The 16,814-nt window shown below is 47.1% G+C and overlaps 1 protein-coding gene across 2 annotated transcripts in view; it reads left to right on the top strand.

Moving 5' to 3' along the window:
- The window catches only part of LOC140409647 (disintegrin and metalloproteinase domain-containing protein 12-like), a 1,449,600-nt gene that overhangs the window by 361,478 nt on the left and 1,071,308 nt on the right, over positions 1-16,814 (top strand). For both annotated transcript variants that reach the window (XM_072497981.1, XM_072497982.1), the window contains exon 12: positions 13,341-13,518. In XM_072497981.1, the coding sequence (XP_072354082.1) occupies positions 13,341-13,518 (178 nt within the window). The remainder of the gene's footprint in view (positions 1-13,340; positions 13,519-16,814) is intronic.

The following is a 16,814-nucleotide window of genomic DNA, read 5'->3' as shown; positions in this document are numbered from 1 at the left end:
AATCTGAAACCCTCCCTCCTACACCACTGGTTTAGCCACATATTTAGCTGCACGATCCTGCTATTTCTAGCCTCACTGGCACGTGGCACAGGGAGTAATCCTGAGATTACAACCCTTGAGGTCCTGCTTTTTAGCTTACTGCCTAACTCCTTGACCTCCTTCTGCAGGACCTCATTACTCTTCCTGCCTATGTTGTTAGTACCTATGTGTACAACAACCTCTAGCTATTCACCCTCCCCTTCTCCTGTGTTCGGTCAGAGACATCCTTGACCCTGGCACCAGGGAGGCAACACACCATCCTGGGGTTTCTTTCACTTCCACAGAAGCGCCTATCTGTGCCCCTTACTCTCGAGTCCCCTATAACTGTCGCTCTCCTGCCTTCCCTTGCTGAGCAACAGAGCCAGTTATGATGCCACTCTTCTGGCTGCTGTTGTTTTCCTCTTTACAGGCTACCCTAGCCAATCAGAGGAAAACTGATAGGCTGGGGCTGGTCTAGCACAGTGGGCTAAACAGCTGGCTTGTAATGCAGAACAAGGCAGCAGCGCGGGTTCAATTCCCGTACCAGCCTCCTCGAACAGGCGCCAGAATGTGGTGACAAGGGGCTTTTTACAGTAACTTCATTGAAGCCTACTTGTGACAATAAGCGATTATTATTATTATTATTACCCCCCCCAACAGTATCCAAAACGGTATACCTGTTCGAGAGGGGGACAGCCACAGGGGATTCCTGCACTGACTGCCTGCCCCTTCTGGTGGTCACCAATTTCTCTGCCTGCACCTTGGGTGTGACCACATGGATATAATTGCTATCTATGACGCTTTCTGCCACCTGCATGCTCATAAGTGCATCCAATTGCTGCTCCAACCGAACCACGCAGTCTGCGAGGAGCTGCCAATCGTTACACTTCCTGCAGACATAGTCGACCGGAATGCTGGAAGCGTCACAGATCTCCCACATCTCACAGTTGGAGCACTGCACCCTGCTGAGTGATATTTATGCACTGGTTAATTAATTCAAAATAAACACTTAAATTGTTATTAGATTCAGTTATGTGGTAGTCACCACTGTTTGTATAATAGTTGTATTAGAGGTAATACGGTAAGGCTGTACTACAGGTATGGGGGTAGATCCCTGCCTGCTGGTTCCGCCCAGTAGGCAGGGTATAAATGTCCGTGCACACCGAGCTGCTCCCATTTCTGGTAGCAGCTGCAGGAGGCCACACATCTCTGCTTAATAAAGCCTCGATTACTCTCTACTCTCGTCTCGTCGTAATTGATAGTGCATCAAGTTACAATTAGCTATATGGCTCTGGAGCTAGATTTTTACTGTAAAATTAAATGCTGAATACTAATCTCTGCCCTCAGGTTTAGTTACTCTGTTATCTAGTTAATCAATTAGATTTAATTAGTTTTTCAATGTTATTTTTTTTTCAAATTTAACAGATTTCCTACCAGTCAATCAGGTCACAGCTTTACTGTGATGTCACTTCAGTTTTTCCCCCCACAATTTGAAAAGGTATTTGTATCACTTACCTTTCCAGCATGCTCTCTGGATCTCTCCCTGCAGATTAACAGTTACAATCCAGAAGAAAGAAAACAAAACGATAGGGAAAAAGCACCTCCTCACACTCTGCACCGAATTACCTCACTGCTCCAAATTACCAAGTTTCAACCTCACTCTAGCTGTCTCACTCACTCAAGCTGTCTCTCCTTCACGTGTGCAAAGCTTACTTCCACATAAGGGCACAACATTTGCTGCTCTTCAGTCTTCTGGCACCTCACCCGTGGCTAACGATGATCTCAGCCAGGGCTCCCGCAATTTCTTCTCTCGCCTCACGCAGCGCTCTTGGATGTAGCTGGTCAGGGTCAGGAGATTTATCCACCTTTCATACATTTTAATACGTCCATCACCTCCTCGACTGCAATGCGAACTGTCCCCAATATATCGCCACTAACCTTCCCAGGTTCCCAAGTCTCCATGTCTTTCTCCACAGTAAACACACAGGAGAAACATTCATTGAGAACCTCGCCCATCTCCTGCGGTTTCACACATGTTTGTCCACTTCGGCCCTTGAGAGGTCCTATTCTCTCTCTCCTTATTCTTTTTCCTTTTTTATTTATACTTAAAGAATCCCTTTGGATTCACCTTAATCCTCTCGGCTAAAACTACCTCATACCCCCTTTTTGCCCTCCTAATTTCCTCCTTGAGAATACTCCTGTATCCCCTGTAGACCCCCGGGGAATCCCTTGATTCCAGCTGCTTGTACCTGAGCCATGCCTCCTTCTTTTTCCTGGCCAAAACCTCAGTGTGTGTTGTCGTCCAGGGTCCCGTACTCCTGCAAGCCTTGCCTTTCACCCTAACAGGAACAGATAGACCCTGAACTCCAGCAACCTTGTGTAGATTAAAATCTGTACCCTAAGGCTTTGAAAGAAGTGGCTCATGAGATAGTTGATGCATTGGTTTTAGTTTTCCAAAATTGCCTAAATTCCGGGTAAGTTCAAATAGATTGGAAGATAGCAAATACAACTTGTTTCTTCAAAAAGGGAGGGAGACATAAAACAGGAAACAAAGGCCAACTAGCCTAATATTTGTCATAGGGAAAATGCTCAAAGTTCCAGCTGGGCACTTGGAAACATTCAAGGCAATCAGACAGTCAATGTGGTTTTGTGAAAGGGAAATGGTGTTTAACCAAATTCTTGCACTTAGAATCAGAGACTTTTACAGCATAGAAGGAGGTCATTCGTCCCGTCATGTCTCCTTCCGGCTCCCAAAAGAGATACCCAGTTACGCAGCTATTCCCAATCCCCAGCCCTATCTCCATAGCCATCAAAATTAATCACTTACAAATATATATCAAGCTTTCTTTTGAAACCTACTTTGGAATCTGCCTGACCGCCTTCAGGGAATTATGCACTTGAACCCTGAGGTCCCTCTGCTCCTGTACATCCCCTCAAAGCTGTACCATTGAGCCTGTATTTGGGCAGCACGGTAGCACAAGTGGATAGCACTGTGGCTTCACAGTGCCAGGGTCCCGGGTTCGATTCCCAGCTTGGGTCACTGTCTGTGTGGAGTCTGCACGTTCTCCCCGTGTGTGCGTGAGTTTCCTCCGGGTGCTCCGGTTTCCTCCCACGGTCCAAAGACGTGCAGGTTAGGTGGATTGGCCATGATAAATTGCCCTTAGTGAACAAAAAAGTTAGGAGCGGTGATTGGGTTACAGGGATAGGTTGGAAGTGAGGGCTTAAGTGGGTCGGTGCAGACTCGATGGGCTGAATGGCCTCCTTCTGCACTGTATGGTCTATGTTCTATATTGTTTCCCCGTGTTTCTTCTACCAAAATGCATTACCTCATATTTCGCTGTATCGAAGTTCATCTGTCCATTTAGCCAACTTGTCAATGTCCCTCTGAAGTCGCTCAGCGTCATCCTCACAATTCACTATTCTCCCTAGCTTAATATCAGCATAAAATTTAGAGATTTTGCCCTCAAAACCCACTTCTAAATTAATTATATAAATCAGGAAAAGCAAGGGTCCCAACACTGATCCGTGAGGAGCACCACTTTCAACTCGTCTCCAGTCTGAGAAATGCCCATCTATACCTACCCTCGGTTTCCTATCTCTTAGCCAACTTCTAATTCATGCTGCCAAGGACCCATCAAACATTTCTAATTCGCTAACCAACCTGCCATGTGGCCCCATATCAAATGCTTTCTGAAAGTCCAAATATACAACCTCCACGCCGCTACCTTCATCCACTGCCTGTGTCAACTCGTCAAATAACTCAATTAAATTTATCAGACATGACCTATTCTTGACAAAGCCACGATGCCTGCCTGGTATTAACTGATTTTTCTGCAAGTGTATATTTATCTCAGCCCGTATTATGGCCTCCATCAGTTTTCCCACTATTGATGTCAAGCTGACAGGTCTCTAGTTTCCTGGGTTATCCGTTGCCCCTTCCTTCAACAACAGAGTCACATTTGCAATTCTCCGGTCCCCCGGAACTAATCCTCTGTTCAGACAGAACTGGGAAATTTTTGTCAACATCTCCGCAGTATCCTCCCTTACCTCTCTCAGCAATCTCGGATGCATTCCATCTGGGCCTGGCGACTTCTCTACCTGCCAGCCTTTTTAGCACCTTTTCTTTATCTATCACTATACTGCTCAGTTGCTCAACGCCCACATTTTCAACTGGGCCACTGTTACCATCTTCTAATTTGGTAAAGACAGAAGCAAAATACTTATTTAATACCACTGCCATACCTTCTGCTTCAGTGAGCAGTTCACCCTGCTTGTAATTTATGGGCCCCACTCTATCCTTGACTAATCTTTTACCATTAAAATGGTTGAAGAACATTTTGCGATTTGCTTTAGCACAGCCTGCCATCCTTTCCTCAAACTTCCTCTTATCCTTCCTTATTGCAACCTCTCTCCTGCATTTGAGATACTCTTCCTGATTTTTATTGCTATCATTATTCTGGCATGCATCATATGCCTCATTTTTCTTCCTTATTTTCTCCCCAATATCCTTAGTCATCCAGGGTACTCATCTCTGAATATACCGTAGTTATATCTCATGGGTACGTTCATAGCTTGTACCCTATTCAACTCTCCTTTGAAAGCCTCCCATTTTCCATCCACTGGTTTATCCACTAAAACACATTTCCAATCAACCTGCTCCATTTCAACTTTTAGACCCCTAAATTTTCCCTTTTCCAGTCTGGGATGTTAATCTGTGACTGATTTTTATCGTTTTTCAACTTAATATGGAGCCTCATTATATTATGATTGCTATTTCCCAACTGTTCCCCCATTCTGACATCCTCTACCTGGCCTCCTTCACTTCCTAGGACCAAATCCAGCACAGCTTCCTTCCTGGTAGGACTGGAAATGTACTGTTCCAGAAAGTTCTCTGGCACACACTGCAGGAATTTCTCCCCTTCCGTGCCGCACACTCTACCCTTTTCCCAGTCTACCTTAGGGTAATTGAATTCCCCAACTATCACAATCTTACTTGTCCTGCATGTTTCCATACTTTGCCGACAATGCTCTCCTCTATTTCCTCCCCAATAACAAATACAAAACAAGGTCATCGTTCCCTTCCTGTTACTCAGCTCCAACCATATAGATTCCAATTCAGGAAATGTATCTAATTCAAGGTCTAGAATCATAGAATTTACATTGCAGAAGGAGGCCATTCAGCCCATCGAGTCTGCACCAGCTCTTGGAAAGAGCACCCTATTTAAGTCCCCGTAACCCCGTAACCCCACCTAACCTTTTTGGACACAACAAACAACAAAGAACAAAGAAATGTACAGCACAGGAACAGGCCCTTCGGCCCTCCAAGCCCGCGCCGACCATACTGCCCGACTAAACTACAATCTTCTACACTTCCTGGGTCCGTATCCTTCTATTCCCATCCTATTCATATATTTGTCAAGATGCCCCTTAAATGTCCCTATCGTCCCTGCTTCCACTACCTCCTCCGGTAGCGAGTTCCAGGCACCCACTACCCTCTGCGTAAAAAACTTGCCTCGTACATCTACTCTAAACCTTGCCCCTCTCACCTTAAACCTATGCCCCCTAGTAATTGACCCCTCTACCCTGGGGAAAAGCCTCTGACTATCCACTCTGTCTATGCCCCTCATAATTTTGTAGACCTCTATCAGGTCGCCCCTCAACCTCCTTCGTTCCAGAGAGAACAAACCGAGTTTATTCAATCGCTCCTCATAGCTTATGCCCTCCATACCAGGCAACATTCTGGTAAATCTCTTCTGCACCCTCTCTAAAGCCTCCACATCCTTCTGGTAGTGTGGCGACCAGAATTGAACACTATACTCCAAGTGTGGCCGAACTAAGGTTCTATACAGCTGCAACATGACTTGCCAATTCTTATACTCAATGCCCCGTCCAATGAAGGCAAGCATGCCGTATGCCTTCTTGACTACCTTCTCCACCTGTGTTGCCCCTTTCAATGACCTGTGGACCTGTACTCCTAGATCTCTTTGACTTTCAATACTCTTGAGGGTTCTACCATTCACTGTATATTCCCTACCTGCATTAGCCCTTCCAAAAGGGCACTAAGGGAATTTATCATGGCCAATCCACCTAACCTGCACATCTTTGGACTGTGGGAGGAAACCGGAGCAACCGGAGGAAACCCACGCACACACGGGGTGAACGTACAAACTCCACAAAGACAGTCACCCGAGGCGGAATTGAACCTGGGACCCTGGAGCTGTGAGGCAACAGTGTTAACCACTGTGCCACTGTGCCATTCCTGGTGTCTTCCACAGTGGGAAATACCTCCTCTCCCTGCCCCACCACGGGACTCAGGCCCGTCTGTGAGAATTCAACCCAACAGTTTGAGTCCATCTGACTCTTCCTCAGAGCTAAAGTGGGCGAAATGTGATGGATTTTATGTTTAAGAGGAGCTGGAGAAGGTGGATCTAAATAGAAGGTCTGGGATAGGTGGGAGCTCGATAGAGATTTGCCAAAGCAGTCGTGAAGTGCAAGTCTAAAGGAATGTTTGTGTAGTGTTAAATATTGAAGAAGTGACATAAATGTAAGATAACATAACACATTAATAGCAGAGCAGGGGCCAGCACTCTGTGACTGATGGCAGCCAGAAGAACATGTGGCAGATGGCTCGGTTGGCAGGGGTGGGAGGGTCGAATTGGAAAGTTCATGGACTGAACTTGTTGAACTCAGAAAGTTGCCAAGTTCAGAATGTTGCAAAGTGCTGAATTGGAAGATGAGGAGCTGTTCCTCCAGTTTGCTTTTGGCTTCACTAGAACGTTGCAGAAGGCCAAGAACATACATTTGGGCATCAGAGCAAGGTGGTGATTTGAAATGGCCAGTGCCAGGATGGTCAGGGTCATGTCTGTTGACAGAGTGAAGGTGCACTCAGCTGTCACCCTGTCTATGTTTGGTGTCCCCAATGTAGAGCAGACCAGACTGACAACAGCAAATACAATAGACCAAATTGAAGAAGGTGCAACTTGTTACGACAGCCTGGGTGAGTACATGGTCAATTTCAGCCCCACAGTCCCCATAGTCCCAACATAAGTGAATTGACCAATAATTTGTGCGACGTTTGTGGGATTTTTGGCCCTCGACTGTTCCAATGACTTATAGGCTCCAGATTTGTCAGTAAAACACAAAAGAATTGTTTATTTATAAGAGATGAATTAAACATGGAATGGTGATAAGAGAACAACGGTCTGCTAATCTACTGCTAATCCCCAACCACCATCCCACCCTCCACCCACACACACACACAAGACAGATGCCCAGTGGGTAGGGAAGGGTCAAAATAACAGGGATTAAAAGGGCGTGAGATATGAGTATCTTCGTTGCTGAGGTTGTGGTCTTTGTACGGGGCAAGCTTGTCAGGACACAAAGTGTTAAAATCTACGGATTGGATGGGACCCTCTAGTCTCTGACTTCAATTAGAACCTGCAGGCTGTAGAATGTGCTCTGGGGAGTCACTTTCACTTGACTGGCCTCTATTAGATTGGCCTTAGTCTCACTAAGACAATCTTAAAATTATCTGCCTGAGAATTTAAAAGAGGGTTTCCCATTCACTCCACCTCTTGAATGCTTATCTGGCCTTTGTGCAGGTTTTTTGGCTGCAGCGTAGAGAGAAAGTATAAAGGGTTTTCCTTCCAGGCCTGTAGAGGTCTCAGGAGAGAGCAATCAGCCGTGTGCCTTCTGCTTGTAGTCGGATAGTGATGAGGACTGTCGGAGGATACAGCAGGATTTAGATTGTCTGGAGACTTGGGCGGAGAGATGGCAGATGGAGTTTAATCCGGACAAATGTGAGGTAATGCATTTTGGAAGGTCTAATGCAGGTAGGGAATATACAGTGAATGGTAGAACCCTCAAGAGTATTGAAAGTCAAAGAGATCTAGGAGTACAGGTCCACAGGTCATTGAAAGGGGCAACACAGGTGGAGAAGGTAGTCAAGAAGGCATACGGCATGCTTGCCTTCATTGGCCGGGGCATTGAGTATAAGAATTGGCAAGTCATGTTGCAGCTTTATAGAACCTTAGTTAGGCCACACTTGGAGTATAGTGTTCAATTCTGGTCGCCACACTACCAGAAGGATGTGGAAGCTTTAGAGAGGGTGCAGAAGAGATTTACCAGAATGTTGCCTGGTATGGAGGGCATTAGCTATGAGGAGCGGTTGAATAACTCGGTTTGTTCTCACTGGAACGAAGGAGGTTGAGGGGAGACTTGATAGAGGTATACAAAATTATGAGGGGCATAGACAGCGTGGATAGTCAGAGGCTTTTCCCCAGGGTAGAGGGGTCAATTACTAGGGGGCATAGGTTTAAGGTGAGAGGGGCAAGGTTTAGAGTAGATGTACGAGGCAAGTTTTTTACGCAGAGGGTAGTGGGTGCCTGGAACTCACTACCGGAGGAGGTACTGGAAGCAGGGACGATAGGGACATTTAAGGGGCATCTTGACAAATATATGAATAGGATGGGAATAGAAGGATACGGACCCAGGAAGTGTAGAAGATTGTAGTTTAGTCGGGCAGCATGGTCGGCACGGGCTTGGAGGGCCGAAGGGCCTGTTCCTGTGCTGTACATTTCTTTGTTCTTTGTTGTTCTTTGTTCTTTAATCAGCCGTTAAACACCAGCCTTAGCTGATGGGGAGAATCCCCACTTGCTCTCCCCTGGACTTCAACAAAACAGCCCCAAAATGGAGTTTGCCTTCTTTGTCAGAATGTTCTGGAACTCCTTCAAGCAATCAGAATCGAATCAGCAAGTCCCAGGATACCAGAGGAGCCGATTGGCTGTTAGCCAAGTCCATCAAAATGTGACATCACTGGACTATGTCACATAGCACACTGCACTGAGGGGAATCCTTGGACAAGTCCAAATAGCACCTTGTATCGGGGGTGTTTTAGTTTAAATCCAAAGTCTGCAATATTGTGGAATCCTGCATGACAGAACATAAATGGGAAAGTAAGGTTTAAAGATGAGCAGCGAAATTCTCCATCCCGCCCCGCCACATTTCTGCCCCGACCCGCCGGCGGGATGCTCTGTTACACCGGCCGGTCAATGGGGTTTCCCATTGTGGGGCAGCCCTACGCCGTCGGGAAACCCCCGGGCGCCGGCAAAACGGAGACTCCCGCCGGCGGAGAATGACGCCCCAGGTTCCTGACAAAGTGAAAATCTGAAAAAGGTGTTTGGGGCCTTGGGCAGTGAGGCGGGTGGAGATAAAGGGGTAATTGCATGGGAAGGCGATGAGGACTTGGGGGTGATCTGGAAAGTGAAGCAAGGCGTCATGGGGGGGAATGCTCCTGTGGAAGGCTGTTGTGGAGCGGGGGGAGCTGTGTCGATGGTGAGGGGGTGGGTCTCGTGGTAAGCAGCATGCTGGAGTTGACAGGATTGGTGGAGGATGATTATTTGAATACAGAGGCTGGTGGCGTGATAGGTGAGTACATGCGAGACCCCTATTATGGGTCTGGGAGAAAGGGGATGTTGTGAGAGTAGAGGACCAGGAGATGTGTCAGACACGGTTGAGAACGCCGTCAACCACAATTGGGGGAATCTTTAGTTCAGGATGAAGGAAGGCCTGTCAGTTTCACCATTTTGGAAGGTAGCATCATTAGAACAGATGGGACGGAGGCAGAGAAACCTGGAGAATGGGATGGAGTTCTTACTGGAAGCAGTGTGTGAGGAACTATAGACAAGACAGATGTGAGCCAGTGGACTTGTAATGAATATAAAATTGATTGCATTCCTCGCTCTTTTTATCCCTGAAGAACAGTGACATGGAATTGAAATATTAACCTTTTTATGCTCTTATCAGAGATGCTGCCAGAGCTGCTGAGATTTTTCCAGCATTTTCTGTTTTTACTTGGCATTCAAATGTCCTCTGGAGCATCTCTACCAATCAGAGTGCTCTTGCCAACCAATCAGCACACTCTTCTCATGAAGTTGTTCCTTTTATATTTGGTTTCCTTGTCCTGATAAGTGCAAGAAGGGAAGCTTTGACAGCATGTTTCTTTTTTCAGCAATGCTCAAGTTCTGAACTATCAAGTTACGAAATGTAATGATTGATATAAACGTTAAACATTGTGACATACTTATGTAATGATAATAAATCTCATTTTAAATTAAAATACTGCATTCATCACTGAGCTGTGTTTATTGCTGAGAATATTTTGAGGGTATTTTTCCTGTGCTCGGAGCAAGGGACAGCATTCACTGGGAGGGAATCCCAGGCTGGATTGGGTGGAAACTTGCAGATATCTGTCCACGATTCCTGAAGGTGTGAAGTCTGGGACTGCCGTTTGCTGCAGACCCTGCTTTGTGTGGTCACATATTGAATATCTGACGGACTGTCTCATTCTCCAACATTGTTGTGATACAAGAGGTTTTACCACAATCGCATCTGAGATTTACCACCTTCAGTCTTTCTTGCCTCCTATTTGTTAATTTTATACAGTCCCACTCGGCTACTTTCTGCCCAGACCCTTTCTATTGGTTTTCTGAAGTATTCCTCCAGTATCTTTTTGAATCCAGGAGTGTGGATGACTGCTTGTGACAAAGCATTCCATATCCCACCTGCTTCAAGAAGACCACCATCATACCAGTGCCAAAGAAGAACCAGGCAGCGTGCCTCAACAATTACCATCCGGTGGCACTGACATCGATCATTATGAAGTTCTTCGAGAGGTTGGTCATGAGACACATCACCTCCATACTCCCAGAACGCCTAGATCCACTACAATTTGCATGCCGCCATGACCGGTCCACAGCAGACGCCATATCCCTGGCCCTACACTCATACCCTGGAGCATCTCGACAACAAGGCTCCTACATCAGACTCCTATTTATTGACTACAGCTCCGCCTTCAACACCATAATCCCAGCCAAGCTCATATCAAAGCTCCAAAGCCTAGGACTTGGCTCCTCCCTCTGCAACTGGATCCTCGACTTCCTGACATCGACCACAATCAATAAGGAAAAAGAACAATACCTCTTCTTTGAAAGTCCTCAATACTGGGGCCCCGCAAGGCTGTGTATTTAGCCCCCTACTATACTCCCTATACACACACGACTGTGTGGCAAAATTTGGCTCCAACTCCATCTCCAGATTTGCTGATGACACGACCGTAGTGGGTCGGATCTCGAACAACAATGAGTCAGAGTACAGGAGGGAGATAGGGAGCTTAGTGGAGAGGTGCAATGACAACAATCTCTCCCTAAATGTTAACAAAACTAAAGAGCTGGTCATTGAGTTCAGGAAGCAAAGTATCATACACACCCCTGTCTGTGTCAACAGGGCCGAGGTGGAGATAGTTGACAGCTTCAAATTCCTAGGGGTACACATCACCAACATGACCTGGTCCACCCAGGTCAATGCCACAACCAAGAAAGCACATCCCCTCTTTTAAGAACAATAGAATCATAGACTTTACGGTGCAGAAGGAGGCCATTCGGCCCATCGAGTCTGCACCGGCCCTTGGAAAGAGCACCTCACCCAAGCCCACACTTCCACCCTATCCCCGTATCCCAGTAACCCAACTTAGCCTTTTGGACATAAGGGCAATTTATCATGGCCAATCCACCTAACCTGCACATCTTTGGACTGTGGGAGGAAACGGGAGCACCCGGAGGAAACCCACGCAGACACGGGGAGGACGTGCAGACTCCGCACAGACAGTGACCCAAGCTGGAATCGAACCTGGGACCCTGGCGCTGTGAAGCAACAGTGCTGACCACTGTGTTCTTGTGCTCATAACTCAGTAATCGCAGATAGCCGTTGGACATTAAGGGTCAATTTAGCTTGGCCAATCCACCTAATCTGCACATCTTTGGACTGTGGAAGAAAACCGGAGCACCCAGAGGAAACCCACGCACACATGGGGAGAACATACAAATCCATACCGTCCTCCAAGGTTGGAATTGAACCCTGTGAGCAGTAGTGCTAACCACTGTGCCACCATGCCGGGTCTTTTTCTGATTGGCTGGATGTGGTGGGTGGTATGCTAAAAAGATTAATGCTGGGGCCTCAACTCTTTCACAATTTATATAAATAACTTGGAAGAAGCGACTCAAGATACGGTTGCTAAATCTGCTGACGACACGAAGATAGTTAGGAAAGCAAATTGTGACGAGGATGCAAGGAGGTCTCAAAGGGATATAGATCGGTGAAGTGAGTTGGCAAAAATCTGGCAAATGGAGTAAAATGTGCACAATGTGAAATTCTCCATTTTGGCAGGAAGAGTAAAATAGAAGCTTTTTATCTAAATGGTGAGCGATGTCAGAGTCCCACATCTGGAGTATTGTGTACAGTAGTGGTCTCCTAATGCAAGGAAATCTGTTAATGAGTTAGATGCAGTTCAGATAAGGTTTACTAGACCAATACCAGGAATGTCTTATGAGTAATGTTTGGGGAGGTAAGACATGACATGATCAAAACCTTAATATCCTAAGAGTGTGGAGAGGATATTTCCTCTTGTCAGACAATCTCGAACCAGGGGTTACGGCATACAAATAAGGGGTTTAAGACAGAGATGGGAAGAAATTGTTTCTCTCAGGGTCATGAGCCTCTGGAATATTTTTCCTCAAAAGGCAGTGAAGCAGATCCTTTGAATAATTTTAAGGCAGAGCGAGATAGATTTTTGATTTGCAAGGGGTGAAAGATTATGGGGTGGAGGTAGGCATATGGGTTTGAAGCTACTGTCAGATCAGTTATGACCATATTGAATGGTGAAAAAGAATTAAGGAATCGAGTGGCCTATTTCTACTTCACTGGGGAAACTGCCGCAGGGGGTCACCGTCAGCTGGACCACAAGCCAGTGGGAAGGGCTGAAAAATTAAGGTTTGTTTGATACCTGAATTTTAATGTTGTGTTATAACCCTTGAAGTGGAGGGCTGGTTATCAAGGAGATAGTGGTTCTGGGAAATAAAGTGGAAAAAAAGAAGGCTGTTACCGTGCAAAGGGGACCCACAGAGGCAGGACAAACAGATTGCAGTTTTCTTAATTGCAGTGGATACGACCACTCCACTAAAACTGCCAGAGCAGGCAGGACGGTAACTGTAGAAAGCAGATCTCCACAATAAACAGAATAAAAAGGGTCCCAAGAAGACTTACTTGTCAAACGAAAAGGACAGGAATCTGGGAAAGTCATGTTGAGTAGTTCCATCACAGAAGGAAGCCGTTCAGCTGGTCGTATCTGTGCTGCTTTTCTGAACGCCCAACATATCTCAACCCTCTCCCCAGTCTTGGTTCCAGAGCCCCGACATTTCTCTCTCAGGTTTGTTTGCTCTCCTGTTTTCTCCTTGCCCCTTTGACATCCTGTATGTTTGTTTCTACAGCCTATATTTACCATCAGTCTTCAGTCGTTGCAGCCGAGCTGACCTGGTGGACCAATTCAAGGTTGGTCTCGGGATGTGCCTTTATAACCGACCGGATCTTAACAAGCTGGTTGGAGGCTTGGAGTGCGGAGACTTTTATGTGTCGAAAGGCGAGGAGTGTGACTGCGGGAAACCTGGGGTAAGGAAAAGACAAATATGTCTTGTAACCAACACTAACTTTGAATATTTAATATTGTGATGGACATTTTTTTCCCATGGAACAGAGGCTTTATGTAAATGTTGAATTGATGTTCCGACACTGTGGGCTAGTGCACGGTCAATTCCAGCCACACTGGCCCAGAATCCCAACACAAGTCAACTAATCAATAATTTTAATATTTTCCAGAGATCTTTGACCCTTTACTGCTCCAATAACTTACAGGCACCAAATTTGTAAGTAAAACTTAATGGGCAGGATTCTGTCTTTCGGAGACTTTGGGGCGGGATTCTCCGATTGCTGACGCCAAAATCGTGTTCGGCGATTGGCCGGAGAATCTATATTTACGCGGAAATTAGGGGCGGTTTTTCGGATGCTCCGCCCCATCAAAAACAGCGGAATCGTAGAGGGTGCCATCTCTGCTACTCCACTACTGGGCCGATATCTGGGGTTTGAGTATCTGTGTGTGTCTCTCTCCAGCTGGCACTGAAACTTCAGAGGCCAGGGGATGCCGCACTGGGACACCTCCACGGAAGAGAGCACTGAATCAAGCCTGCCGTTTATCCCTAACCGGAAGCCTGAGGCTTATATCACACAGATATCCAGACCCCTACCAATGCCCAGGTGATTCTCTCTCTTGCCGGTGGTGCAACACCCACCCGGTTCCTACTTCGCTGGAGTAGCTTTCCCAAGAGAGAGAATAGGACACTGCTGTTTATTACCTAACCAGCAGCCTGTCCTGAGTGAATCGCTCAAGATGACCCTAGATTCTTGAACCCGGAATTAAGGTGAGGAATATCTTAACAATGACTTGGTCAGAGATCGCTGGTGAGAGATTGAAGAATTTAAACGACTCCAATTATCAGCAAATCAAGGTTTATTGCAAAACCCAGGTCAAAATCATCAAACAGAAGAAATTATAATAAAATCTTAAACTCTAACACAAACTAAGTCTATTCAGAAAGTACTATAACGGACACAACGAAAAATCTTATTGTTACACAGTTTTAGCAATGACACAGAACACAAATCAAGTCCCCTTCCCCAGAGCCTCAACCACTATCAAAGTCAAGGGAGTTTCGCAAGCTGCTGCAGGGTACTTACGGTCACAGGCTGCGAGAGGTCAAGTCGAAGGTGGAGAGGTCAAGCCAAGAGCTGGAGAGGTCAAGCCAAGAGCTCCTCAATCGAAACACAGCCCCTTTTATATCCGTTTTACCTGGCCCTTTCCTGTGTTCGGCCAGCCCCTTTTGCATTGAATTGGTAAGGTTTAAAGTTCCCGCTGGTCCCGCCCCCTTTGAGCCGGTCAGAGCTGTCGACTTCCGGGTTTTCCTCCTCCTTTGCGTTGTATCAGTCCAAGTTTCAAGTTCCCGCTGGTCCCGCCCCCTTTGAGCCGGTCAGAGCTGTTCGCTTCCGGGTTTTCCTCGCAGGTCCGCTCCTTCCAGCCAGGCAGACCTGCCGCGATTTGAATTTAGCGCCGACTCCGCCCCCTCCTCCCAGTGAGTTCCTGCCGGTGGCTTCTGTCAAGCTTGGAGTACCTCCCCCAGGTCCGCCTCCAACTTGGTTTTTTCTACCGTTTATCTTCAAGGGGCTTTTCCAGCGCAATATACTGAGCCCAGACAGTCTGCTTTTTGGGATAACAAGGTTAAGCTCTCTTGTGAAGATTTTCAGTCTTCCAGCTGCTCCGGAGATGGCTGCTATTCTCACCTTGCTATGTTGATGGGGTGTTAATTGGATTCTACTCTGGTGGAGGCCAAGTCATTTACATCTGCATGGGGCTATGACCATCCCATTGTCCTGCTTGCAGGCAGGCCCCCTGTGTATTCCCGTGCCCCTTTGTCTGTGTGTTAATCTTATCTCGTTGTCTGGCTCCTTCTTCCTTGTAGCTCCTAGGGGGGGGGTTTGTAAATACCTATGCCCCTACTCAGCTCAGCGGATCAAGCCTGCTGGGAAATCTGGTTACGTTCTCTTGGCTGAAAAGTCAGTTTACAGTCTCTGGGTTTTATCCTTGGGCAGTCCGAAAAGGCCGAATTGCCCGAAAACCTTACAATGGGCAGGATTCTGTCTTTCGGAGACTTTGGGGCGGGATTCTCCGATTGCTGACGCCAAAATCGTGTTCGGCGATTGGCCGGAGAATCTATATTTACGCGGAAATTAGGGGCGGTTTTTCGGATGCTCCGCCCCATCAAAAACAGCGGAATCGCTGAGTATGTCGCACACCATTGGGACGGCCTCAGGACGTTACCCGAGGCCCTCCCCTGATGCTCCGCCCCCAATGGACCGGCTTCCCAACGGTATTGGTCGCATGCCCTCACAGTTTTCGGTAACCTCGTGTTGTGGCTGCAGATTGGTAGAACCTAGAACATTACAGCGCAGTACAGGCCCTTCGGCCCTCGATGTTGCGCCGACCTGTGAAACCACTCTGAAGCCCATCTACACTATTCCCTTATTGTCCATATGTCTATCCAATGACCATTTGAATGTCCTTAGTGTTGGCGAGTTCACTACTGTTGCAGGCAGGGCATTCCACGCCCTTAATACTCTCTGAGTAAAGAACCTACCTCTGACATCTGTCCTATATCTATCTCCCCTCAATTTAAAGCTATGTCCCCTCGTGCTAGACATCACCATCTGAGGTAAAAGGCCATCACTGTCCATCCTATCCAATCCTCTGATCATCTTGTATGCCTCAATTAAGTCATCTCTTAACCTTCTTCTCTCTAACGAAAACAGCCTCAAGTCCCTCAGCCTTTCCTCATAAGATCTTCCCTCCATACCCGGCAACATTCTGGTAAATCTTCTCTGTACCCTTTCCAATGCTTCCCCATCCTTCCTATAATGCGGTGACCAGAACTGTACGCAATACTCCAAATGCGGCCGCACCAGAGTTTTGTACAGCTGCAACATGACCTCATGGCTCCGGAACTCAATCCCTCTACTAATAAAAGCTAACACACCGTACGCCTTCTTAACAACCTTCTCAACCTGGGTGGCAACTTTCAGGGATCTATGTACATGGACACCGAGGTCTCTCTGCTCATCCACACTGCCGTGGGTGGCGAGGGGTTTACAGGGGGGCACTATCTGGCAGGCTGGGTCCCCGTGTGGCCGGCACCATGCTGTATGGTGTGGCCGCCGCAATTTGCCGCCGTGCACGTGCACGGCAACGGACCCTGCAATTCTCCATCCGTATCCGCAGGTAAAGCCGGGGGCTTTATGCAGCGCACTTCTAGCCCCCCCGCTACCGGACGGAGCATCGGTGCAGGGGGGCTGCCAACGTT

Source organism: Scyliorhinus torazame, chromosome 3 (assembly GCF_047496885.1).
Source record: "Scyliorhinus torazame isolate Kashiwa2021f chromosome 3, sScyTor2.1, whole genome shotgun sequence".
Lineage (NCBI taxonomy): Eukaryota > Metazoa > Chordata > Chondrichthyes > Carcharhiniformes > Scyliorhinidae > Scyliorhinus > Scyliorhinus torazame.
The sequence above is the reverse complement of the archived record's forward strand: the minus strand, read 5'-3'. Positions and strand labels throughout refer to the sequence as shown.